The sequence below is a fragment of the Panthera pardus genome, unplaced genomic scaffold, assembly GCF_024362965.1.
Source record: "Panthera pardus isolate Hobbes unplaced genomic scaffold, ASM2436296v1 HiC_scaffold_6, whole genome shotgun sequence".
In the NCBI taxonomy this organism is placed as follows: domain Eukaryota; kingdom Metazoa; phylum Chordata; class Mammalia; order Carnivora; family Felidae; genus Panthera; species Panthera pardus.
The window spans coordinates 59371805-59396834 of NW_026526991.1; the positions used below are offsets into that span (position 1 = coordinate 59371805).

Sequence of the window (25030 nt, forward strand, 5' to 3'; positions counted from 1 at the left end):
CATCTCATACGTTCCTTTCTCTTTTTCGGTCCCTTTCTATCTGTACTTCTCTTCCCCCCCATTCCCAGGCGCCGCCCGCACCACTCGCGGGTTTGGGCTGGAGTGGGGGAAGGGCAGGAGCGCGCAGGCTGGGGCGGGGCCGAAGCTGGGGTGGGGATCCCGCCGAGCCAGGCCCTTTCCTACCCGGAGTCGCCAGCCCGGGCATCCCTTTGCGGCGCAGCGAAGCCTCCACCTGCCGCGCGGGCGAGGGGCGGGGCCGAGGGCGGAGCCGGGGTGCGGGGCGGCGCCCCTGGGAGCGGAGGCGGGAGCTCTGGCTTACCCTTGGGCTGCGGCCGCTGCAGTTGCCCTGGAGGGGTGCTGGGGCGGCGGGGCGGCGGGGCGGCGGGAGAGGGGGGCGAGGCGAGAGATTGCGAGACCCCTGGAAGATCTGCGAGACGCGAGACCAGAGGCTCGCCGTGGGAGACCTGGAGCTTGGGGCGGGAGCGAGTTTTCCTGCGCTCGTGGGAAGCGCGCGCAAGGTTCGCCGCATGGCCGGGACTCCGGGCCGTGGTCCTCGGGGCTCCCCCGGGATTTGTTACCTTCTTGGCTCCCTGCTGGCCGGCCTGCTCTGCCCGGGGGCTGTCGCCTTCAATCTGGACGTGATGGGCGCCCTGCGCAAGGAGGGCGAGCCGGGTAGCCTCTTCGGCTTCTCTGTGGCTCTGCACCGGCAGTTGCAGCCCCGACCCCAGAGCTGGTGAGTCACCGCACCCGCCCAGAATCCCCGTGCCCGAGCCACAGATTTCCCCCAACCCCCATCCCATCTCTGTCTTCCAACCCCACGACGACTCAGGCTGTCCACAGATACCCCACACTCCAACCTTGCCTCATCTGTCTTGGGTCTGGAGGCGTACCCTCAGGCTCTGAGACCCCGAGGGTCTTGCTTTGGGGATGAGTTGGGAGAGAGAGGTTCTTGTCTTGGCAGGGAACGATCTCCTTTTGTTTTCCCCCCAACTTGCATCCTTGCTCCAGTCCCAGGGTCTGTGACTCCCCTCCGTCAGAGGGCTCAATTTCCTCAGGAAGAGGGACTGAACGTCTTGTCTTTGCTTAGGGCAGGAGGAGAGGGAAAGGGCAGAGAGGTTGAAGACACCCTGGGAAGGATGGAGGGTTAGACTCCAGACATAAGTTCCTGTGAGAACATTGCCATGGGATGGAATTAAGACAGCAGGACACTGGAGACCAGGGGAGACCTGCCATTTATTTCTGTGGCTCAAGAATATGAGGCTGGGAGAGGACCTGGGAGGGTACAGGGCAGCCTGTACTAGGTGGTTTGATTATGGAGCAGAAAACAGAACCCCCAAAAGTTGTAGCAGCAGCAGCAGCAGCAGGAGCAGCAGCAACAGCGACAGAGACTCAAGAAGGATGCTGGCCAGGCTCGTGCTCCCCTTCCTCCTCCTCAGGAAATTTCCAGGTCTAGGAATCCCAGTAGTGGGGGAAGGCAGGGAGGAGTGAGGGGCAGAGTACAATTCTAGTTATTTCCTATTCAGTTCAGGACTCATTGGGAGATGGACACATATGTGTGGGGCCTATGTCTGTCATGTTTCATATCCTATTGGCTCCAGCTGCATGTATGATTTTAAGAAGAGAGACAAGAGGAAGAAAGCTTCCCACCCCCTCCTGCCAGGGGGCTTTTCTTTCCTAGGCCAGAGCCTAAGTCACACTAAGTGTCCATTACTGGGATCAATGCTGTCCATTGGGATTGTCTTCTCCTGGATAGTGTTTGCTTGGGGGCAGAGGGTAGGGACAGGAGCTCATTTCTCTTCCCCAGCTTGGGAAGGAGGGGCTAGCTCTAATCTTCTTCCATTATCCCTGTCATCAGGGAGCATGGTCAGTGGTCCCCCACCCTTTGGGAGAGATAGAAAGCAACTGACTTCATCTCTTCAGCCTTCTATCTGCTTCCTACCTCATCTTGTCTCTCCCTCCCTTCTTCCCCCATCTGCCAGAGTTCCAGGACTGGAGGCCTTTTTAGGACATGCTGAACTCTCTGAACTATTTCCAGGCAAATTCTAAGTTATTTTTAATAGCTTGGTCTCTTGTCATTTCCCCCTCCTCTCTGAAGGTGGCCCCTTGACTCTGTCTCCCAGAGCCAAACTGGGAGCACTCCCAGAGGAGCCTGACTGTCTAACCCTGCTTTGGTTCCAGCAAGGGGTGCTCTGCTGCCTGGTGGCATGTGAGGGACCAGGCACCTTGCTCAGTCCCTAGCTTTTGAGTTTCAGTTTGCCTTCACCAGCACCCACTGATTGAAAGGCTTCACCCATTGTGATGTCTTTCAGTCTTGCCCCTGGATGAGACTTTGAAGTCTAACCTTCTTGGCTCTGTGGTTTCAGCCTCATTTATATCTTTCAGCTGTAAAGTGGAGTTCAACAGTAGGACTACCAGATAGAGTTTTTGTGGGGATTAAGAGTTCTTAGTATGTATAAAACCCTTAGAATAGCGCAAAGTCCACAGGGAATGCTGTGAAAGTGTTATTCCTGTTACTGTTATTCCTGTATCATGATCCACAGAGCTAGAGAATAGCTTTAGTGCCTTACTGCAAACCTGGATCCAAAGGCTTGGCCAGATCACCCCGGTTGAGTCAACTTTTGGGCCAAGCACCCCCCCCCCCCCCCAGAGGGCCACCCAGTTTGAGAGAGTCAGAGAGGGCAGGCCTTGGGTCAGAGCCCTGGAGTGTGTGCAGAATTGAGAGGTGTGGTGGTAGTGGGCTACTCCTTTGCTTCTACTTGGCCAGGCTCCTGGGGAATCCCTCTGCCCCCAGCTGCCAAGGTGTTCTTGCTTTTGTCTGCAATGGGTACAGCTGTGGCTGAGAACCAGTGGTTGGGAGTCAGTGTCCAGAGACCTGGGGTGGCCAGGGACTGTGGGATGAAGCCAGAAAAGGGTGTGGCTAGGGCAGAGGTGGAGGGACTAGAGAGGCTGTGTGTGGGAACTCTTGTTCCCAGGTTGGGTGGGCTGGTCTGTTCTCCACTGAGAGTGAGGCTGGCCGTATGTATGTGCACAAGCCTCTTTCTTCCATATGGACCTCTTCCCTCCATCCTCCTCCCCACTTAGACCTCTAGGGGAGATGTGAACACTAAACACTGATATTAGCTTCTTCTGGTTCTTAGCTATGTGTTGACCAGCTGAGGCACTGGGTGTCTCTGTGAGTCCATACAACGTGTGCGTTCAACAAATGCATCCACATGCCTCCTATGGGGCAAGCGCAGAGATGAGTAAGATAGCCCCAGTCCTCCAAGACATGGCCATCTCTGAGTTTGGTGATGGGGCGGGGGGTACTGCGGACTTGTTGGAAGGTTGGCCGTGTCATTTCCTTTTTTGTGCAGGGTACCCTCCCCTCCCCTTCCTCCTGTTCTTTCTCTGGAGTGGTCTCAGTGTTCTGGAGATGGCCCATCATTGGCTATGGTGGAAAAGGCATGGGTTTTAGAGTTAGGCAGATGTGGATTTGAATTCCAGCATCCTACTTAATGTATGTGAGTGAGTTTCCTCCTCTGAAAGACGAGAAAGGAACCCTCATATAGGATTGCTGTGACGCTTAAAAGAGAGAATGCATGTAACTTGCCCAGCCTGATGTCTACAACCTAGGTAGAGGGTGACAAACGTTCGTTCCTCATATCCTTGGCATCTAGCCTAAGGCCTTGCCCATAGTAGGTGCTGAAGAAATACTACTTCCTTGTCTCACCAGTGCCTGACACAAGGCTTGGCAGATGCTAAGTTCTCAATACGTAGCTGTTGATGAATGCCGAATGCACGCTGTCTTCCTTGCCACTCCCTGCCCCCTCCTCACTCTGGACACTGGCTCTGATGCGGGATGACAGCTGCTAAGAGACTAAAGCTGTGGGAAGGGAGTGTGGCTCTGTGCCCTCCCTTCCCCCTCAGGACTGGCACAGTGCCCCATAGATGCCTGTCTGCAATATTGCCCGACACCACTTTGGGCCTCATCCCCAGCAAGGGAAATGGAGGAAGAATGTGGGAGAGAGGCCTCGAGGTTTCCCTGCTTCCACTTTTGAGTCTCTCCTTCTGTGAAGAGAGATCCTTGTAGTCAGCTGGGTGCCAGTCACCTCACCTTACCCCTTCCTTCACTCCTGGCCTGGGGTTCAGCCCCAGGGGACCCAGGCAGCCTTCATTCCCAGCACAGTCCTCCCCTGGGGAAAAAACCTTGGCTGTGATCATGGAAAATTGTCCTGCCAAGAAAGTTGTAGCTGGGAAAGCGTCTGAGGGGGAGGTAGGAGAGAAGACAGGGTGGGGGCAGGGAGGGTGAGAGGAATGGGGAAAATCATGGGTGTGGGGAGGAGGAGGAACAATGGGGAAGGGGATTCAGGACAGGGGCAGAAAATGGGCGTAGGATTGGAGACAGAGGAGAAACTGGCCCCTACCTCCAGGCCAGCTGACTGATGGAATCTGGGGTTGGCAGGGTTGCTGGGGGTGGGGTGGGGTCTTTGGTGGGCCCCGGATGAAGCGTGGGGGAACAGGCCCATATCTAGCCTCTTGCTCGGCCTCTGAGGCTGCTCCCTGGGCCACCCTGTGGTACCAGTGTGGGCTCCTGTTGCTTCTGCTCTCAGCATTCTTGGCATTTCTGGGAGGGTTCTAACGGGACTGGGTTTGGGGAGGAGGGTAGAGCTTGGGGATGGGGCCAGGAAGTGGGTAGGGAAGGCCTGGCCAGGAACAGGTGCTGGGAACAGGCGGTTCTTTCAAACTAGCAGCGCTGGCCAGGCTGCTTTGTTTGGCACATGCGCACGTGTGTGTATCTACAGTGCATGTGGCCCCTCATCCAGATAGAATGTGCGTGTGTAATGTGATGATTGCATGGCCAAGTATATTAATTTGTCCTCGCCAGACTTGGGGAAACTGACTTCTGGCCCTACTCCTTAGTTCTCCACACTCGGCTTGGTTCTGAGGGGTCGGGCCTGGGCAGCCCTGGGGAGGCACAGCGTTCTGTCTGCTAACTCCTGCTCCTGTCCTGTTGTGCAGGCTGCTGGTGGGTGCTCCGCAGGCCCTGGCTCTGCCTGGGCAGCAGGCGAATCGCACTGGAGGCCTCTTCGCTTGTCCCCTGAGCCTGGAAGAGACCGACTGCTACAGAGTGGACATCGACCGTGGAGGTGTGGTCCCTGTAGGGGCGGGGAGGGGGTGCAGCGCATGAAGGGGAGGAGAGGACTTGGCCTCCTCTTCCCTCTCCTTATTCCCAGTGTCCTGCCTCCAGCTGATGTGCAGAAAGAAAGCAAGGAGAACCAGTGGTTGGGAGTCAGTGTTCGGAGCCAGGGGCCTGGAGGCAAGATTGTCGTGAGTATCACTCCTTGTGACCGTATGCAAGGGTGGGGTGTGTGAGTGTGTATATGGTGTGCATGTGCACAGGTGTGTTTATAGAACACAGGCTGGCATGTAGTATGATGGCCTAATTCCCAGGACCTCAGGGAGATAGAAAAAAGGTATAAGACATGGTCTCTGTCCTTATTTTTATTTTATTTTATTTTTATTTTTAGAGAGAGAGAGAGTGAGTGTGAGCCAGGGAGAGGGGCACAGGGAGAGAAAGAGAGAGAATCTTAAGTAGGCCAACTCAGGGCTCAAACCCATGACCCTGAGATCATGATTTGAGCCCAGATCAAGAGTTGGATGCTCAACTGACTGAGCCACCCAGGTACCCCTGGTCCCTGGTCTTATAATTTAAAGCCAGCTATCTATCTATCTATCTATCTATCTATCTATCTATCCATTTGTCAAACTCTTACTGAGAACGTTTTAAGCATCAGGTGTTGTGCTAGCTACTAAGAGAGGAAACGTAAAGACAAGGAAAAGCCTGGTCCACGGCACAAAGAGCCTACCACATAGTTCTGGAGACGCTCCTTCTCTCTTTTTCTTTGCGTGTTTCTCTCTGTATCATCACTGACACACAGATGCACAATTAAGCCACTGTGGGGCAGAATATGGTTAATGTTAAGTGAGGGGTACGGTCACTGTGTGAAAGTCCAAAGGAGAGTGGACAGAAAAGACTCCTGCAGGTGGCAGAGATCTTAGGCAACCTTTCCAGAATGAGCAACGTGTCAGGAGCAGAGAGGGGAGGAAGTTCTTTGCAAAGTGGTGGCACTTACAAAAGTGTAGAGACAGGACCAGCTTGGTGTGCTGGGGACAGGCACATATGGCATGGTCAAAGAGGCAGAGTGCTGTGTGCTGGCTTAGTCGTACCTGCGGGTGCCCGGGCAGAATGTGGAACAAGGCTTTTTCCCTTCTGGGACAAGCGAGTGGGCACAAGTGGGATAGTTACGTATATATTGCCTACCACTGAGCTGAGTGGCGGTGCTCACATGATGTGTGTGTCTGTGTGCATGTGTGTGTGCTCACGAAACCGTGCCTGCCACACGTCTGCATGCGGGCTGCGTGGCTCTCATGGGTCATTGGCCCACACAGTGGATGACCCCACATCCCTTCCTCCCACAGACCTGTGCACACCGGTATGAGGCACGGCAGCGAGTAGACCAGATCCTGGAGACCAGGGATGTGATCGGTCGTTGCTTTGTGCTAAGCCAAGACCTGGCCGTCCGTGATGAATTGGATGGCGGGGAATGGAAGTTCTGTGAGGGTCGCCCCCAAGGCCATGAACAATTTGGGTTCTGCCAGCAGGGCACAGCTGCCGCCTTCTCCCCTGACAGCCACTACCTCCTCTTTGGGGCCCCGGGAACCTATAACTGGAAGGGTGAGTCACTCCTTGGGGAGGGGAGAAGGGAACCAAAATGGCCTCTTACCTCAGAAATGGGATTGGGAGCAGCACGTGGCTGAGCATGCCCACACATTCACCACCACGTAGCCCTGGGGCACTGGCACATCTCCCACCCCCATCGTGCCAGCACACACACAGATGGGGACGTCTCCTGTCCTTCGAATGGCCGAGTGTTCCTCACCATGCTGGCATGAACCCCCACGTGCACGGCTGGGCCTGCTCACTCCCCAACCTCATCACCCCCATCCCCATGTCCGCACGCTGCCGCTGGCCGAGCTGACACTTGGTGAGTGGGACAGCAAGTCTGTGGGGCCAGGAAGCTTGGGCTGGGGACGGGGTAGAGACAGGGCTGCACGGGAGACCAGGGGCGTCCCCGTGTGCCTGTCTAACTGGCATCTGACCTGAGAGGTGCTCCTAGCTCCCTGCCCCGGAGCACTAATGGGTCTGTCCTTGCAGGCACCGCCAGGGTGGAGCTCTGTGTGCAGGGCTCGGCGGACCTGGCGCACCTGGACGACGGGCCCTACGAGGCGGGGGGTGAGAAGGAGCAGGACCCCCGCCTCATCCCGGTCCCTGCCAACAGCTACTTTGGTAGGGACCCCTCCCTGGCCCAGAGCTGCTCTAACCCTCTGCTCCTCTCTCTTGTCATCCCTCTCCATGCTCCCATCCTTCTGTGTCTTTGTCTCTGGCTTTCACCCTGTCTCTCTCTCTCTTTCTGTCTCTGATTCTTATCTCTCTGGCCTCTTTGTCTCTCTCATATTCTTTCTCCACCTCTTCCTCTTGTGCCTCCTTCTTCTTGCCTTTATGTCTGACTCTGTCTCCCCACTCTGTGGCCCCTCCTCTGGATGTCCCTTCCCTGGTGTCTCCCCCTACCTGCCCCCCGCAGGGTTGCTCTTTGTGACCAACATTGATAGCTCAGACCCTGACCAGCTGGTGTATAAAACTTTGGACCCCGCTGACCGGCTCCCAGGACCAGCCGGAGACTTGGCCCTGAATAGCTACTTAGGTTTGTAAGCTTCCCTGGGCCCTGGGGGCTTGGCCTGGCCTCCCCTCCTCTCCTGCCCTGCCCTCACCAACATACACCCAGGGAAATCCATGTTGGGCCCAAATTTCAGAGAAGAGCTGGGCGCGGTGACCAGGCCTGAGAAGATGCCCCCAGGGGGATGGCCTAGGGGGATGTGACCTGGGGTCTCCATGGAGGAAGAACCAGGTGGGCTGAGACCGTACTGGGAAAGAAGGAGGGTGGAGCTTTAGTGGGACTTTCTCTGAAGGGTGGACGGTGGGCACATGCCTGAGAAAGCCCTAGCCTTGTTGGTAAGTCCCTCTCCTTGTCTCAACTGCATCCCTCTGCAGAGGGGGAGGAAACGAGGCCTGGGAGATGTTTGGGTGAACCAAGTTCTTTCCCACTCCCCTTTGGCTCCCCTCTGTCCACATGAAGACTTCCTCTCCCTGTGAGTGCATTGGGAGTGGGGGCAAAGAAGGTGCATTGGATGGGACTGGGGCCACCTGGGTGTGCAGAGGGGAGACGTTCCCTGGGAACTTTACGTGTGGTGCCCTGCTCAGCTCCTGCCCAGCTGGCTGGCCTTCCTAGTCATTGCCTTTGTCTTTCCTCCCCAGTCCCCAAGGCTGATCTCATCTCACTTCTTGTGCCAAACTCCAGCCTCTGGGTGTGGGAGGGCTTCCAGGGCTCTGGAGGGGGAGGTAGAGCAGTCCAGCTGTCGTGCTGATAACTTGGAGGGCACCTCTACCTTTTGGCTCTGGACCTGTGAGGAGGGGGCAAAGTGGGGGGAGCTTGGACACACCCTGGCTCCTAAATCTTTTGGGGAGTGCTCACTGGTAAGCCGCCCCACCCAGGTTTCTCCATCGACTCGGGGAAGGGTCTGGTGCGTGCAGAAGAGCTGAGCTTTGTGGCAGGGGCCCCCCGTGCCAACCACAAGGGTGCTGTGGTCATTCTGCGCAAAGACAGTGCCAGTCGCCTGGTGCCCGAAGTTATGCTGTCTGGGGAGCGCCTGACCTCCGGCTTTGGCTACTCACTGGCTGTGGCCGATCTCAATAATGATGGGTAAGAGTGGGCACAGGGGAGTGCAGCCTGGGGGAGGCTGGGTCTAGGAGGTCTCAGGGGCCTCTGGCATCTGTCTGACTCCCCTGGCTGGGGAGGGAGCCACACTGACTATTTCCCTCTCTCCATAGCTGGGCAGACCTGGTAGTGGGTGCCCCCTACTTCTTTGAGCGCCAAGAAGAGCTGGGGAGGTGCCGTGTATGTGTACATGAACCAGGGGGGTCACTGGGCTGGGGTCTCCCCTCTCCGGCTCTGTGGCTCTCCTGACTCCATGTTCGGGATCAGCCTGGCTGTCTTGGGGGACCTCAACCAAGATGGCTTTGCAGGTGTGATTGGGAACTGGAAAGCCTCAGGGGTGGGAGGGGGCAGGAGCAGGGATGGGGAAGTGCCTCAGAGGTCAAGGGGGAGGCCTTCTGAGGGCTCTGAGAGAGAAGCAACCTGGGCTCACATCTGAGCTTTATCATTTTACCAGCTTTGGGACATTGGGCAAGTAACCTTTCTGATAGTCATATCTGCAGAGAGTAGCTAAGAGGCTTAAAGATGATGTGTGTAAGGTGCCTGGGACTTAGTAGCCTCTCAATAAAATAGAAAGCATATTATATGGAACTGAGTGACTGAGGGAAAGTTGGGGCCTGGACCCCATCTTCCCGCCCCGCCCCAGTCTGATTACCTTTCTCCCACACCCACAGATATCGCTGTGGGGGCTCCCTTTGATGGGGATGGGAAAGTCTTTATCTACCATGGGAGCAGCCTGGGGGTTGTCATCAAACCTTCCCAGGTAAGAGGGGGTCGTTGGGATGAGGTGTGGGGGTAATGGGTGTGGGGGAAATAAAGGAGGCACAACAGCAGAGGGCAGGGGGCAGGCTGGGGGTGATGCTGGTGGGGAGCTGATGGTCTGGTCCTGCAGGTGCTGGAGGGTGAGGCCGTGGGCATAAAGAGCTTTGGCTACTCCCTGTCCAGTGGCCTGGATGTGGATGGGAATCATTACCCAGACCTACTGGTTGGCTCCTTGGCTGACACTGCTGTGCTCTTCAGGTGATCAGCCCCCTCCTCTGCCTTTGCCTCTCCCTCCTTAAGGCCAGCTCTTCTCTTTCCCTGCCTCATAGTCTCATGTTTCTTGTGCTCTCAACTCCTCATTCCACAGGGCCAGACCCGTCCTTCATGTGTCGCATGAGGTCTTCATTGCTCCCCGAGCCATTGATCTAGAACAGCCTAACTGTGCTGCTGGCCACTCAGTCTGGTGAGGTGGGATCCAAGGGGAGGCAGGGAAAATTCAGGGTCCATTTTCCCCTTTTCTTCCTCTGCCCCGTGTGGGGCTGGGGACTGGGGCTGCGACAGGAGTGAGGTGTTGGCCCATCGGTCTTGCCTGGCTCAGGAGCTACCCTTGCCCCCACAGTGTGGACTTGCGGGTCTGTTTCAGCTACATTGCAACCCCCAGCAGCTACAGCCCTATTGTGGGTGAGTGAGGTTCTCCTCCCATTTTCCACCCTTTGGGTTTCAGGGTGGGTCACTCTGAGGTGGAGAGAAAGGCATCTCAGAGATAGGGTCAGATTAGAGCAGTTCTCCAGCTCACTGGCTCCCCTCCTCTCCCCACACGCCATAGCCCTGGATTATGTGTTAGATGGGGACACAGACCGAAGGCTCCGGGGCCAGGTCCCCCGTGTGACCTTCCTGAGCCGTGGCCCAGATGACCCCAAGCACCAGGCCTCAGGCACCGTGTGGCTGAAGCACCAGCATGACCGAGTCTGTGGAGACACCATGTTCCAGCTACAGGTGGACACTGACCCCTTGGCCTCTGAGAGTCATTGTCATTGCATGGTCTCTTTTGGTTGATTCCTCTTAGCTTCTTCCCAAACATGCTTACACCTCATTTTCTGATCTCCACTTTTGGGAAGCCTCCCTTATAGGCTGACCTTCTCCTCGCCAGCTGCCTTCTTGTGTCTTCCGCCTTCTATGTCCAGAGTACAAGTTCTGTCCTCCCTGGAGATGGAGATGGCAGGTTCCCCTGTCACACATGGTCCTCAAAACCCTAGATCCTGGGCTCCTCCCTTTTCCATCCCAGTCGCTTTCCCTCCCCTTAGCTCCGGTCTCCACCTCTCTCCTTCACCTCCCTAATCTTCTTGCCAGGTTTCAAAATCTGTCCTAGATCTGGTTGGGGCCTGAAGATTGTATCCTTGTCCATCTTTCCTCTTCCCAGGAGAATGTCAAAGACAAGCTTCGGGCCATTGTGGTGACCCTGTCCTACGGTCTCCAGACCCCACGGCTCCGGCGACAGGCTCCTGGCCAGGGTCTGCCCCCAGTGGCCCCCATCCTCAATGCCCACCAGCCCAGCACCCAGAGGGCAGAGGTGAGCCATGGGTTCTGGTTTAGCTCAGGAGAAGGGGCTAGGAGAAGCAGTGATCATTGTCCCTCCCAGTGACATGCATTTGTAGCTTTCAAAACTCTTTTATGTGCTACCTCAGCAGTTCCTCATATCTCTAGGTGCTGTGACAAGTAGACCCCCAAATGGAAAATGGCCCAAGTGATCATGTGTTCCTAGTCAGAGGGGACACTAATCCTCCATCCCATGCATTCATTCAGGGGCCTGGGCTCATAGGGATCTGCCATCTTCAGATGTGGCCTCCAAGGTCCTTAGGTAGCCTCCCTCCTTATCACCTGGAAGGAAGAACATGAAGCTCCTTGTATGGCCCTCCTGGCCAGTCTGGAAGGGATGCTCTTCACTTCTCTTCATGTTCTAAATCTGGAACTCAGTTACAAGCAAGGGAGGCTAGGGAAATGTGGCCTCGCTGTGGACTTACCTGCTGGCCTCTACCTTGTCATCATCACATGCTTGTTTTACTGAAAAGGACACAGCACAGGGTGGTCAGTGACCAGCTCAATATCACACAGCTAGTAAGCAGCAGATCTGAGAGTTGAACCCAGGTTGCTTAATCTTGTGATACTCTACCCCACTGTATGCCTTAGTGACACATTCATCCCCTGCCTCACACCTACGAATCACCCTCTCCTCAAATCTCTCCTTAGATCCACTTCCTGAAACAAGGTTGTGGTGAAGACAAGATCTGTCAGAGCAACCTGCAGCTGGTTCATGCTCGCTTCTGTGCCCGGGTCAGCGACACGGAGTTCCAACCTCTGCCCATGTGAGGAGGAGTGAGGGGTCAGGTGGGGTGGGAAGGCGAGAATTCAAGGAAGAGAAGGAAGCCCCCTCAGGAGGGCCAGGCCGAGGCTGGGGAGGATCTGTGATAATTCAGAAGATGAGGATCAGTGATGGGGCCATAGGGGCTCTCCTGGCGAAGAATAACAAGCCTTCACGATATATGATAGTATATGTATGTGAATGTATATGATAATATAAAGTACATACAGCTCACTGTTTAGTCTTCCCAACCCGGTGAGGTAGGAATTATTATTAGTCCCTTTATAGATAGAGAACGGGGGCCTTGAGAGGTTAAGTCACTTCCCCCAGGTGGGTAAGCAAGGGAGCTCGGACTGGAAGGGAGGTCTCCTGACTCCTAGTCTGATTCTCTGGAGTGTGGGAAGACCTGAGGTTTGGACTGGTGTGGAGGCCAATGTGAGGGAGCTGGTGGGAGGAGAGACTCAGGGGGTAGAAGCAGGCAGCGTGCACTGGGCGAGGAGGAGGCAGGAGTGGGAGAGGCAGAGGGAGGTGTTCAGATTTAGAGTGAATGGGATCTGACCTCCAGGGATACAGATGGGACAACAGCCCTGTTTGCCCTGAGTGGGCAGCCAGTCATTGGCCTGGAGCTGACGGTCACCAACCTGCCCTCGGATCCAGCCCAGCCCCAGGCTGATGGGGATGATGCTCATGAAGCCCAGCTTCTGGTCACCCTCCCTGCCTCCCTGCACTACTCAGGAGTCCGAGCCCTGGACCCTGCGGTGAGGACCTGCAGCGGGGTGGGGGTGGGGTCTTGGGGGCTCCAGTAACCCAAACTAACCTCTCCTTCCCTCCCCACTGCAGGAGAAGCCGCTCTGCCTGTCCAACGAGAATGCCTCCCATGTCGAGTGTGAGCTGGGGAACCCCATGAAGAGAGGTGCCCAGGTGAGCATGTCAGCCCTTATCTCTGTTGGAGTGCCCGTCTAAGACCAGACCCTTCTCCCGCCCTTAGCCTTCCCTGACCCTAATCTTTCTCCACTCTTGGTCTAGGTCACCTTCTACCTCATCCTTAGCACCTCAGGGATCACTATTGAGACCACAGAGCTGGAAGTGGAGCTGCTGTTGGCCACGTAAGCCTGGTGGGGCCAGGGTGTGGTGAGGGTGGGGGCAGCTTGGTTGATGTCCACCTGGGTGGGGCTCTGCTGTCTTCATCTGAGCCCTTGGGGTGGTGCCTGTGCCCCCTGCCCATGCCTGCTCCTGCTCATATGCCAGGATCAGTGAGCAGGAGCTTCATCCGGTCTCTGCCCGAGCACGTGTCTTCATTGAGCTGCCGCTGTCCATCACGGGGTAAGCTCCAACCAAATGGGCATATCTGCTGGAAGGGGGGACGCATTGCTACTCCCGAGCCCTGGCCCGGGCTCTGCCTACTGACCCTCCAATCAGCCAGGCCCCAGGCTTCCTCAGCCCCCGTTTTGACCCTTCTGCTCCAGGGTGGCCATTCCCCAGCAGCTCTTCTTCTCTGGTGTGGTGCGGGGCGAGAGCGCCATGCGGTCTGAGCGGGATATAGGCAGCAAGGTCAAGTATGAGGTCACGGTGAGTGTCCTGGTAAGGCCCCTCCTTTTTTGGCACGTAGAGAGGCTGAGACATGTCCCAAGAGCTGTGGTTCTTCTACTCTATGGCGGCATGATGGTTCGGCAAGTTCAGGGCCTCCCCTTGCTCCTGGACCTTGGTTGTGGGCAGGTGTTTGTGTTGGGGCCTCAGTTGACCATTTTCTGGTCATGTCTGTATGGACATCTCACCTACTGGTCTGGGTAGGCCATGAGGGTCCAGGGAAGCTTTTCTGCCAGGGCCATCAGCTGGGGGATGGGGACAGAGGGGGAGGGATGATGTTTCTCCTTAGAACTCTGCCCTTGCTTGACTGGGGCCTCCCACCCTTGCAGTGACATCTCCAGGTCTTCCTGGTTTGGAGTGGGCAGAGAATGATGCTTGGTGGGGTCTAGGATCCCAAGTCTTTGTTGAAATTCTGCTTCCTGAGGCCTTCCCCTCAGCCCTTGTCTCCTCTATCTCTGCAGATTTAGGGCCTGTTCAAAAACCAAGCTCCCTCCCTTCATATTTATTTGTGCCCACAGGTCTCCAACCAAGGCCAGTCGCTTAACACCCTGGGCTCTGCCTTCCTCAACATCATGTGGCCCCATGAGATTGCCAACGGAAAGTGGCTGCTGTACCCCATGCGGGTGGAGCTGGAGGGCGGGCAAGGGCCTGGGCAGAAGGGGCTCTGTTCCCCGAGGCCCAACATCCTCCAACTGGTGAGGCTTAAGCAGGGTGGTCGGGGCCACTGAAACAGGGTGGGGGTGGTTAGACTTTGGGGATGTCGTGGGGTTGGGAAGCCGGAGGGAGGGCCAGGAGGAAGGCAGTGGGGGAGGAGAGGCTACCTCAGGATTGCTGCTTGGAGGGATGCTCACTGCCTCCACTCCCTGCATCCAGGACGTGGACAGCAGGGATAGGAGGCGGAGGGAGCTGGAGCAGCCGGAGCAGCAGGAACATCCTGAGCAGCCAGAGCCCAGCACATCCTGGTGGCCAGTGTCCTCTGCCGAGAAGAAGAAAAACATCACCCTGGTGAGGGCAGGGCAGACATGGTACAGTGGGAATGAAGGGCAGGGGTGTTGGTGCTGTGACGGGATGCTGGGGGACATGGAGCTTTAGGGGGTGGCTGTCTGAGAGGCTGGCCTGTTGAAAGGTGTGATGGCCAGACACTTGGACAGAGTTGACAAGACAGGTTACGTCACAGCCGCTGACATTACAGGTCCCCTATGGCCACCAAGTACTCAGTCCAGAGCAGGGCACTTGACCTATAGCCAGTTAGCCGCACAATCAATTCCTTGTTTTACATAGTTTGGTTCTTTAAGTAGATATATTGAGCCGATGAGCACGCGCTCTGTGCTCGACCCTTGTAGGATGGTGCTGGCAGTGAGAGTGTGGAGGGGCAGACTGGGGGGGTGGTGGTGGGGGCAGACTATGGCCTGGTTGCAAGGAGGTGAATCCCAGCTATGGAGGAGTGGGCAGTAGAAGGAGTCAAAGAGACAGTTTGCAGGGGGATCTTAAACAGTTGGGCCAGCTCTGGTGTCATCTGTCTGGGAGGGAGCTCCACCAGAGCACCTGTTTCTTGTGGGGGCCCTCAGCCTCCCTGCTCCACTAGAGCATAGCAGGAGCATGGCAGGAGGCAAGATGAAGGCACGTGCGGGTAGTCCGAACTTGAAAAACAGCAGACTCCCTGTTACGTGTGTTGTCCTGCTTTTTCTACATGACTAATTTCCCTTGAAAGGCCTCCCTTTTTAATAAGAACTTGAAATCTATTCTTTTGCTTAAGATTGCTTTTAGAGGGGGGCGCCTGGGAGGCTCAGTTGATTAAGTGTCATTGATTTTGCCTCAGGTCATGATCTTTCGGTTCACGGGTTTGAGCCCCACATCAGGCCTGCTTGGGATTCTCTCTTTCTCTTTCTCTGCCTCTCCCCTATTCTCTCTCTCTGTCTCTCTCTCCCCGCACCCTTTCTCAAAGTAAAGAAATAAACTTAAAGACTTTAAAATTGCTTTTAGACAAACCGATCAAGGATTCTTGAATTGCTCAAAAGCGGCAAAATAAAAGACCATGCAAAGAATTCGAATGCTTTCAAAGCCATTCTTCTGTACATGAAGTGTGGTGACTATAACACAAATTTTAGGCAATTGGATCATCAGGTGGGATTGGGCCAAGTGAACTTAGGTCTGACCTGGAAGGAGCAGGGCTTAAGTCCCCTGTCCCACAGCAGCTCCTGGGACAGCCTCCTCCTCCGTCTGTGGGTTTGGGCTTAGTGTAGGCATGTGGCTTTGCCCACCATGGACCTGGGTTCAAATATCTGTCCCACCACTTACCAGCTTTGCTAACTGTGCAACTTGAGGCAGGTCACCAGGCCTTTTTTTTTTTTTTTAAGATTTTATTTTTATTATTATTATTTTAATGTTTATTTCTTTCTGAGACAGAGAGAGACAGAGCATGAGTGGGGGAAGGGCAGAGAGAGAGGGAGACACAGAATCAGAAGCAGGCTCCAGGCTCTGAGCTGTGAGCACAGAGCCCGATGCGGGACTTAAACTCACAAACCGTGAGATCATGACCTGAGCTGAAGTTGGTCGCTCAACCGACTGAGCCACCCAGGCGCCCCAAGATTTTATTTTTAAGTAATATCCAAGCTCAGTGTGAGGCTCAAACCCACAACCCTGAGATCAAGAGTTGCATGCTCCACGGACTGAGCCACGCAGGTACCCCCCTCTTTTTTTTTTAAAGTAATTTCTATACCCAAAATGGGGCTTGAACTCATGACCCCGAGATCAAGAGTTGCATGCTCCACTGACTGAGCCAGCCAGGAGTCCTGCACCTGGCCTCTTTGAACTTTAATTCCCTAGTTTGGAAAATGGGGATGATAATAATATGCACCTTGCAGGACAGTTGTGAAGCTTTAATAAGTACCTTGCAGGTAAGTGGTGCTCAGTAAAGGGAGCCATTGTTATATAACATAAGCATTCATTGGGGAAGTTACTCTGCTGCTGATGTCAAGTAAGAGACCCCCTCCCTGCTATCCACGTATTTCAAGGCCAGATAGAGCAGATTTGGGGTAGGCTGCTCTTTTGGACCATGGGGTTAGTTTGGGAAGACTTCCTGGAGAAGGTGAGTTTGAGGTCGGGTAAGGAAAATGGGAGAGACATGAGTGAGGAACAAGGGGAAAAGGGGGTCCAAGGTGTGGGAGCTCATGGAGGGGTGGAGTGAAGGCTCTGGGCAGACTCTGTGTCTGTGTGAACACATATGTGAGGGTGTTGGGCCCTCCGTATGCTCAGAGGGCTGGGGCCAAGTGGCTCAGAGCCCTGCCTGTCCTTGTCCCTAGGACTGTGTCCGGGGCACTGCCAACTGTGTGGTGTTCAGCTGCCCTCTATATAGCTTTGACCGAGCTGCTGTGCTGCACGTCTGGGGCCGCCTCTGGAACAGCACCTTCTTGGAGGTAAGAGCCCTGTGGGGGTGCCGGACTGGTGTCTTCTTCCCCAGCAGTCTGTCTGGGACTCACCGCTGCTTCTGCCTTCTCCCGAAATACAGCACACTCTTAACCCAAGACAGACAGAAATACCCTCTGGGTTGGGGACCCTTCCATTTACAAATTCAGGAGCTGGGGGGGAGGGGAGATGGGGGGCATGGGGCATTCAGGAGGAGGCTGTCCTTCCCTGCTCCTTTAGGAGTACTCAGCTGTGAAGTCCCTGGAAGTGATTGTGCGAGCGAACATCACTGTGAAGTCCTCTATCAAGAACTTGCTGCTCAGAGACGCCTCCACAGTGGTGAGCTGCAGGCCTGGGGATGTTGGGGTGAGGACGCTCTTCTTTCCCTTTGTGCCAGCCCTTATTCTCTTAACGCCTCATTCCCCAGATCCCAGTGATGGTTTACCTGGACCCTGTGGCTGTGGTGGCAGAAGGAGTCCCCTGGTGGGTCATCCTCCTGGCTGTACTGGCCGGGCTTCTGGTGCTGGCGCTGCTGGTGCTGCTCATGTGGAAGGTGAGGCTCGGGGGGGTGGGGCCAGGGGTCTTCCCTGCCAGGCAGGTGGCCTTTCATGCTGTGGTTCTCCTTCCCAGCCACACTCTCATTTGTTCAGCCAGCCTGCGCTCAACACTTGTATGTCCCAGGGACTCTCTCAGGCTTTGGACATCTCAGAGAGAAGTCAGATGCAGATCTCGGCCTCAAGGATTTGAGAGTCAGTCTAGTGGGGGAGGTGAGCCTTGTAGTTAAGGACAAGGCAGAAGGCGCTAAGGCAAGACAGTGCAGTGGGAGTTCAGAGGTGAGAGAGCTCGAGAGCAGTTGGCTTAGAAGAAGGTGCGGTTGTAGGATGTGGATGTGGGGGATGAGGTGGGTGGGATCAAGGGAGGCAAAGTCATAGAGGCAGGGAAGTGTGGTCTGATCTCACTGGAGCCTGGCAGGTAAGGCCGAGAAGGGAACTGTGACACAGAAGGCACAGCGGTGACACTTAACTCCAGGGACTACCTCCAGGACTGAGCTTGGAGCCTCCACGTACCAGGCTCTACCTGGAACTGTCTTCGTACATAGTATAGATGGAATCACATTTGTGTCTGGGGTTCCATGTAAAAGCATGCACATGCACATGTCAGTACACGGAATCACATCCACCATCAGTGGTCATACCCTGAACCACATGCCACAATGGGGCTCTGGGGAACCATGCATGTTCTTGGGGCCCCATGGGGGACTGGCCCTAGTCTTCCCTGGACCAGTTGCTGACCAAGCACACTGTTGGGCAAATGTGAGTCATCAGTGGACCAAGCCTCTGGATTAGCATCTACACTGTTGGGAGCCTGGCCAGTCTTAGGGGAGATGGATACCTTCATGAAACTGGCACCAGACTCTCTGCTCCCTGCTTTCATGGGAGGGGGACAGAGCAGAGATAAGGGCCTCCATCCTTCTTGAGTCTTCCCATCCTCCACCTCTTTTGCTCCCTTCCCCCCCCCCCCCCCCCCTTGACATCCCAGTGTGGCTTCTTCCATCGGAGCAGCCAGAGCTCGTCTTTTCCCACCAACTATCACCGGGCCCGTCTGGCTGTGCAGCCCTCGGCCGTGGAAGCTGGGGGCCCAGGGACTGCGGGGTAATTGTGTGTGTGCATGTGTGTGCGTGTGCGCGCGCGCGTGTGTGTGTGTGTGCACGTGTGTGTGTGTGTGTGTGTGTGTGTATGTGTGTGTAACTGTGAGTAGAGCCCCCGGCATTCAGGGGACCAAGAATGTGCAGGGTGAAGAACTGAGATTGCATGAGGGTGGTGTGAGTTCTAGGAACTGGGGTGGGTGGTTATCATAAGGGTGAGATTATAAGGTGAGTATACATAGCCTGAGGCATGCGCGGAGGGGTGGGTGGGCTCCCAGCGTATGAGCATGTGGGAGTGCAGGAAGGTTCGTGCATGGCTCTTCTGTGGGCATGGGCGTGCAGAGACAAACGTGCAAGGACATGCCGTGCAGTTGGAGCATGTAGGAGTCTCAGGCAGTCCTGAGTGTGAGTGTGCAAGGGACACATTTCCACTTTCGTGTGTAAGGGCCAGCATGTTCACGATGTAGGAAGGGGCTAGGCCACCATATTCATGGATGAGAGGGCCCTGCCCTGAGGAAGATGCCATTTGAGAACTCGGGCTGTGTGCATCTGAGGCTCGAGAGGAGTCATTCCAAGTATGCAGGGGTCTAGGGAGCGATGTTTTGCCTCAGATCTCGTTTATGTCCTGGGGCATGCTATTGGGTCTCTTAAAAAGTTTGGGTGGGGTCAGCGGTCCTGACGTTCCATCTTCAACTCCCTCTTCCAGGAGCCAAGGGATATGTCCTTGGTCCTGCACCCTTGGCCCCTCCTGGTCTTTCTCTTTCTGTGAGTGAGGACCTGGGGACCCCGCATTGATTATGGCACCTGCAGGGGCCGCGCACTGCACTGGATGCTGTCCAACGCAACCCCTTTCAGCCGTAGTTGGTACTTTCTGTCCCAGTGATGGTGGAGGCAAGGCTCTGTGCTGTGCTGATATCTGCTCCAGGGACCTCAGCCCTGCACACTCCTCACATTGGGCCTGGTGTCCTTACAGATGGGATTCTTCAAGCGGGCACGGTACCCCGAGGCCACCGTGCCCCAGTACCATGCGGTGAAGATCCCGCGGGAAGACCGACAGCAGTTCAAAGAGGAGAAGACGGGCACCATCCTGAGGAACAACTGGGGCAGCCCCCGGCGGGAGGGCCCCGATGCACACCCCATCCTGGCTGCGGATGGGCACCCTGAGCCAGGCTCAGAGGGGCATCCCGTGTCAGGCACCGCCTAGCTGCTTCCGTCCCAGCCTGGCCTGTGGGTCCCCTCCACCCTTTCCCCAGATATGGCTCCTTGGGATGAAGAGGGTAGAGTGGGTTGCTGGAGTCCCATCAGGATGTGACAGGATCTGTTTCCTCAGGGGCGTAGATGTCTCCCCCCACCCCCTACAAGGAGCATCTCCCAAAACTTCCCCTTAGAACACACTTCCCCTTAGAACACTGTGAGATGAGGGCAGATCAAGAATGGGGTTGTGGGGGTCGGGGGAGAAGGGCAGTGAGGTCCTGATGCAAAAGTGGGAGAGGGGACCCTAATCCCTCCTTCTCCCATTCACCTTAATAGGACCCCAAGGACCTGTCCCCCTGAAAGTGCCTTAAACCCAGAGGGTTGGGGAGGAGGTTGTGTTGCCGACTCAGGGGTTCTTCTCTCCCTAGTTTCCCCTCTCCTCTGACCTTAGTGTGCTGCATCAATCTAGTGGATTTTATCTATTTATTAAACAATATTTGAGGACAAAACCTCTGACTTCTTTGCTGAGTCCTGCTCCCCCTTGTCCAGGATCTCCAGGGTAAGATTGCTTCTCTCTGCACCCCCCGCTCCAGCTCCAAAGCTGGTAGTGGGAGGGAGGGTTGGGGGGCCGGCGGGGTGCATGTATCATGACTTTCGTGACCAGTCCCTGGAAGTACGTGCTTCAGACAGAGAGGAGGGGGAGCTCTACTGTGGGAACAAAGGAAAGGGACAGGGAACTGCCCTAGGAGTGGGTGGGCAAAAATTGGGAGACCCAGTCTAGGAAAGGAGAGAATATCACTTTCCTCCCTGTGGTCAGGGTGGGAATGGAGTTCTTTCACTTTGTTCATTTTTTTTGAAAGTAGATTCCACACCCAGTGTGGGGCTTGAACTCATGACCCTAAGATTAAAAGTCACGTGCTCTATTGACTGAGCCAGGCTGGCGCCCCAGAGCTTTTTCACTTTGGAAGGAAGAATTGAAGTTAGACTCCTGGCAGAGGTGGAGGGAAGGAGGAAGAGGGGGTGGTGGGGGGAATGACTTCTTTGCCTAGATTTCTCTCAGGGGAAGACAGACTTAGCAGGTAGGTGGGATTGCTCTGGCTGGAGGCAGGGCTTGGGGAAGGGTTATTTTATAGCCTTTCCCATGATGTGGGGCCCAACAGGTAACCACTTGAAGGGAGGGGGTTGTTGTTCCATTTGGAGTTCAGAGAACTGGGCACTCTCCAGATCCTTCCAGGTCTCTCTGGTGAGGCAGCAGCCATCCCCAATGTGTTTCCAAGTAGGCTCTAAAACTTGCTGCCACAGGAAGGCCCAGCTGCCACGGGGCTCAGCCACATGCTCCCAGAAGAAGAACACTCCTCCCTGGGAGAGAAGAGTTAGTGTCACTTACTTGCTCCATTCCGCACCCTTCCTCTCACTTCACCCCCACCCCGCTGACCAAACCTGGTCAAGCCTCTTGGTGAAGCAGGGGTTGCTGGTCTGTGAGTTTATGAGGGGAATCGTTCTGCTCCTGACTTTTTCTGCAGACTTTGGCTCCCACCCTCCCACTCAAAAGTGCATGTAAGGAACCTCCCAGTGGGGATGACTGGTGAGAGATCTTTAAAAGATGGCCAGAGGAACAACCTAGCCAAGGGCAGATAGATGGTGAGATGGAGAGACTAGAGCAGAGATCTCACTGTGTACAGAGATGCTCACTTCTGAAACTCAGATGCGTACGCCCAACCTCTTCCTTTGGCCAACATCCCAGGGAAACCTTGCGCCTGACTTCTAACACTGGGGTTCCTTCAGCTCTTGTCTCCTTGCTGAACCCTCTCTGAGTGATCTCATGTACCCCTGTGCTCTGAATTTACCAGCTACAAGCTGGTGACTTCCAGATCACTATCTTCAGGCTACACCTTTTTCTGACTTCCAGATCTGGACTTCTAACCGCCTCTGTGACTTTTCCTCCTGGCTGTCTCAGTGGCATCTCAGGCCTAACAAGCCCCAAATAGGTTTCTCCCATTTCAGCAAATGACACTTCCCTCTCACCTCCCTCCCTCCACCAGTCACTCATGCCAGAAACCTGGAAACCATCCTAAACTCCTTTCCATGCTCAGTTCAAAATCTTATAGATTCTATTTCCCCTAATATCTCTATCTAGAACACTCTTTTATTTTCCCCACTCCTCCACAACCTGCTTAATCTCTCAGATCTCAATGTAAAACCTCACTTCCTTAGGTGTCCTTCTCCCCTCCTCCCATCTTCCCCTCCCTCCCAAACAACCGCCGCGTAAGGTGGCTCTCCTGTGTGCTTCCACAGCATCCTATTCTGCCCCATCGAAGCCCTGGTCCTATTTGCTCTTCACCAGCAGATGGGGGTGGATGGGTGTCTAACGCGCTAGTACAGCACATTCTCCTTTCTGGAGCGGCCACTGCTGCCTTTGCCTGCCCCCTGCCCATTCCCTCTCCCTTCTGCTTACTGGCCTCAGCACTCTCTGGACCTCCTGCAGGACCCTCCTCGGACTCTGCACAGAGCACAGCACCAGGGTGCTGACCACCACGTCCATGGACCCGTCGGCCAGTTGTTTCATGTCCTCTCCGGAAGCCACCACAAACTGTTCATACTGGAGATGCCTGTTCTCAGCCATGCTCTTTGTCAGCAACTTCTCCATGTGGGGGTTTGGGTCCAGGCAGGTGATCCGGCAGCCAGCTGGGTAGAACTGGAAGTTGGCACCAGTGCCGCAGCCCAGCTCCAGCAAGGCCACCTTCCCGGAGCCTCCCGTAAGCCTCTTTATCTGGCCAAAGAGCTCCCGTTTCTTACTCTCCATCTTTTGGTTGCTCTTGGCAGTCAGTGCCGCCATTAGGTAGGGGAAGTAGCTTTTGCACAGGGGCTGCCAGCAGCCCAGCAGGGCCATCAGGTGCAGGGGCAGGGTCAGGAGTAGCACCAGCAGCTGCAGGAGTCGGACCAGGACATCCATGACAGACGGACTCTGAGTGGTGCTTCCGCTGGGGCGTTGGCCTTTTCTCTCTTTGCAGTCACTGCAGACAGGAGTCTCTCTTCCTCCTGTGACAGGACTTTGTTCCCTGTGTCCTCATTGTCAATTTTTTCTTTGCCAGGATGGGGGAGGGTGTATGGAATACCTCCGGAGGGCTCAGCTCTTTAGCCCTACAGGCTCTTCAACAAGTTTTATGGGGGGTGGAGGCACAGGTGGTGCTAGTGTCCTGAGTTCCGGGGTGCTCTGTCAGTTGAAGGCAGGAAGTGCTGATCATTTCAGAGAGGAGTGGGAAGGGCGGAGACAGATATGTCTCAGGTCACAGCTTCATGGGGGCCAAGTGCTGGGACAGAGCTGACTCATGGGCATGTGTTGGCCTCATTCTGTCCCCGGGACGTGCACAGGTTATGCAAGCTGGAAACTCTGGTTGGATTCTCCTGGCACACCCCCAGGGCTCTGTAAACTGTAACATGCCTTTGCCCCAGATAGAAGTCAAACACAAAGTATTCAGGGTAAGGCCTGATTGCTCAGAAGAAGGAGGGAGGTTGCAGGCCAAAAGGAAGGCATTTTCTCAACTGACTGGTGTTTGTTATCACATTCAAAGCTGCAGTGCCTAAGCAATAGAAGAAAAGAAGGGAGAAAAAGAATGGAGAAGAAGAGTCGGGAAGTGTAGGTCCCAGAATTAGTTCTGCCATTACAACTTGCTGTTTCTTTGGGCAAGCCTTTTTGCTTTCTGGGCTCCAACTTCTCATCTGTAAAATGGGGAGATGGAGAGAGATTGGGTGGGCCTTACACAGTTTCCAAGATCTCCTCCTATTTCCACATTCGTGTGATCTAAGGAGAGTGGGGGGAGACGGGAAGCAGGTGATGCTAGCTGTCCTTACAGCCTAGGACGGTACCCCCTGAGGCTTCGGTACTAGGCTGCCACTAAGGCAAGGGAGTCTCAGAGCCCAGATTTTGGGGTCATAGTCATCTTAGCAGAAAGTCCCCAAATTATTAGATGGTGGCTTTTCTTTTGGCCCAAGCCTCCCTCAGAGTCTTGGGGGAAGCTCCCCCAGACAGTCCTAAGGACTGCACACCAATTGCACAGAGGCCAAAGGAAATTTTGTATAGCTCAGAATTATACAAGAGGGAATGACAATAGTCTAAAATCTCATGAGGAACATTTCCCAGGGCCATTGATGGCCTCTGGAGGAGGATTGAGTTTTAAAAAAGTCCCTGGTTGAGAGGGTCACTCTGTCAAAGTCCGCTGCCTCTGCCCTCCAGTCGACCCACCAACGGATCTGCCCTGGCCAGTGGGGGCCTTAGAAAAAAGGTCTGGGGACAACTCCTGAGTCAGGCAGGGATGAACTATTTCAGGAAACTGTCTTTTCCCACACAGCTGCCAGAGCCAGGAGCAGCCCCTGTGCTGCTGCTCAGGAGAGAGGTTCTGTGACCCCACAGTGAGACACATTCTTCTTTGGGCTTTGCTTCTGTTGTCACTGTAAAGGAGGCAGAAATTCCCCCCACAGTAGGGGCGCGAGCTCATGAAGGAAGTGGCAATGTTTGAAGCCTGTTCATGAAACGGTGTAGGCACAGAGTCGCTTTCTGCAGTAGTAAAGAGAGTCAGGGGTAGACAACCCTACTGGGGGACAAAAGAGGCGCCTCAGAGGGGGATAGGTGTATGGAACGAAGCAGGTGTACGGGACAGACACTGCCTGCCCCTTCCTGGAAAGGGTGAATGGCTCAGTTCAGTGGAGACTGGGGTGAGCTGGAGAAGTGGTGGGAGGTGAGGTCAGAGAATAGTTGTTCCTTAGAGAAGGGTTCTTTTTGTTTTTAAAAGAATCATTAAACTCTTTTTTTTTTTTGGAAAAGGTAATACAGTCACAAGGCACAAAATTTAAAAGGTACAAAGGGACTACGGAGAAAGTTCTGTCTTCTACTCCCATCTCTCAACCACTCGGATGCCCCCTCTGGATGCACTAAGCATCACACCAGCCATTTCCTGGAATCTTTCTGGAGCTGGAGAGGATCTGCAAATTAGCAGATAACATACCCACCACGCATTTAGATGTATAGACACATATGCATATACATACTCCCCTTTCTTTACAAATGATAGTTTGTTGTACACACTCCTGAATACCTTGCTTTATTGGGTTTGGCAGATACTGCCCAAGAGTCTTCCAAAGTGGCTATTTCAATTTACACTTCCACCAGTAACATAGTAACATTTGGTGTTATGAATCTTTTATCTATCTATCAATCATCTAATCTATCATCTATTTATCATCTATCTGTTTATTCACTCATTCATATTA

The 25030-nt window shown here is 54.8% G+C and overlaps 2 protein-coding genes across 2 annotated transcripts; one reads left to right on the top strand and one right to left on the bottom strand.

Annotated features, from left to right (window-relative positions):
• Positions 1-365: 365 nt before the first annotated feature.
• On the top strand, positions 366-20271 carry ITGA7 (integrin subunit alpha 7). Its single transcript, XM_019454685.2, is given in 27 exon segments — positions 366-733; positions 4999-5126; positions 5228-5307; positions 6460-6715; positions 7196-7327; positions 7623-7742; positions 8591-8798; positions 8927-8981; positions 8983-9121; positions 9485-9573; positions 9703-9830; positions 9940-10035; positions 10192-10253; positions 10399-10568; positions 10993-11142; positions 11820-11935; positions 12497-12689; positions 12772-12852; positions 12958-13037; positions 13180-13254; positions 13398-13500; positions 14037-14213; positions 14392-14523; positions 16821-16934; positions 17164-17262; positions 17351-17476; positions 19542-20271. Coding segments are annotated over 27 exon segments (3546 nt in total). The 5' UTR covers positions 366-527; the 3' UTR covers positions 19773-20271.
• TMT1B (thiol methyltransferase 1B) lies at positions 20232-23032 on the bottom strand. Its single transcript, XM_019454692.2, has 2 exons — positions 22218-23032; positions 20232-21121 (listed from the first exon to the last, which is right to left on the bottom strand). The coding sequence occupies exons 1-2, from the start codon at positions 22713-22715 to the stop codon at positions 20885-20887; spliced, it is 735 nt and encodes a 244-aa protein (XP_019310237.1). The 5' UTR covers positions 22716-23032; the 3' UTR covers positions 20232-20884.
• Between the last annotated feature and the right edge of the window lie 1998 nt (positions 23033-25030).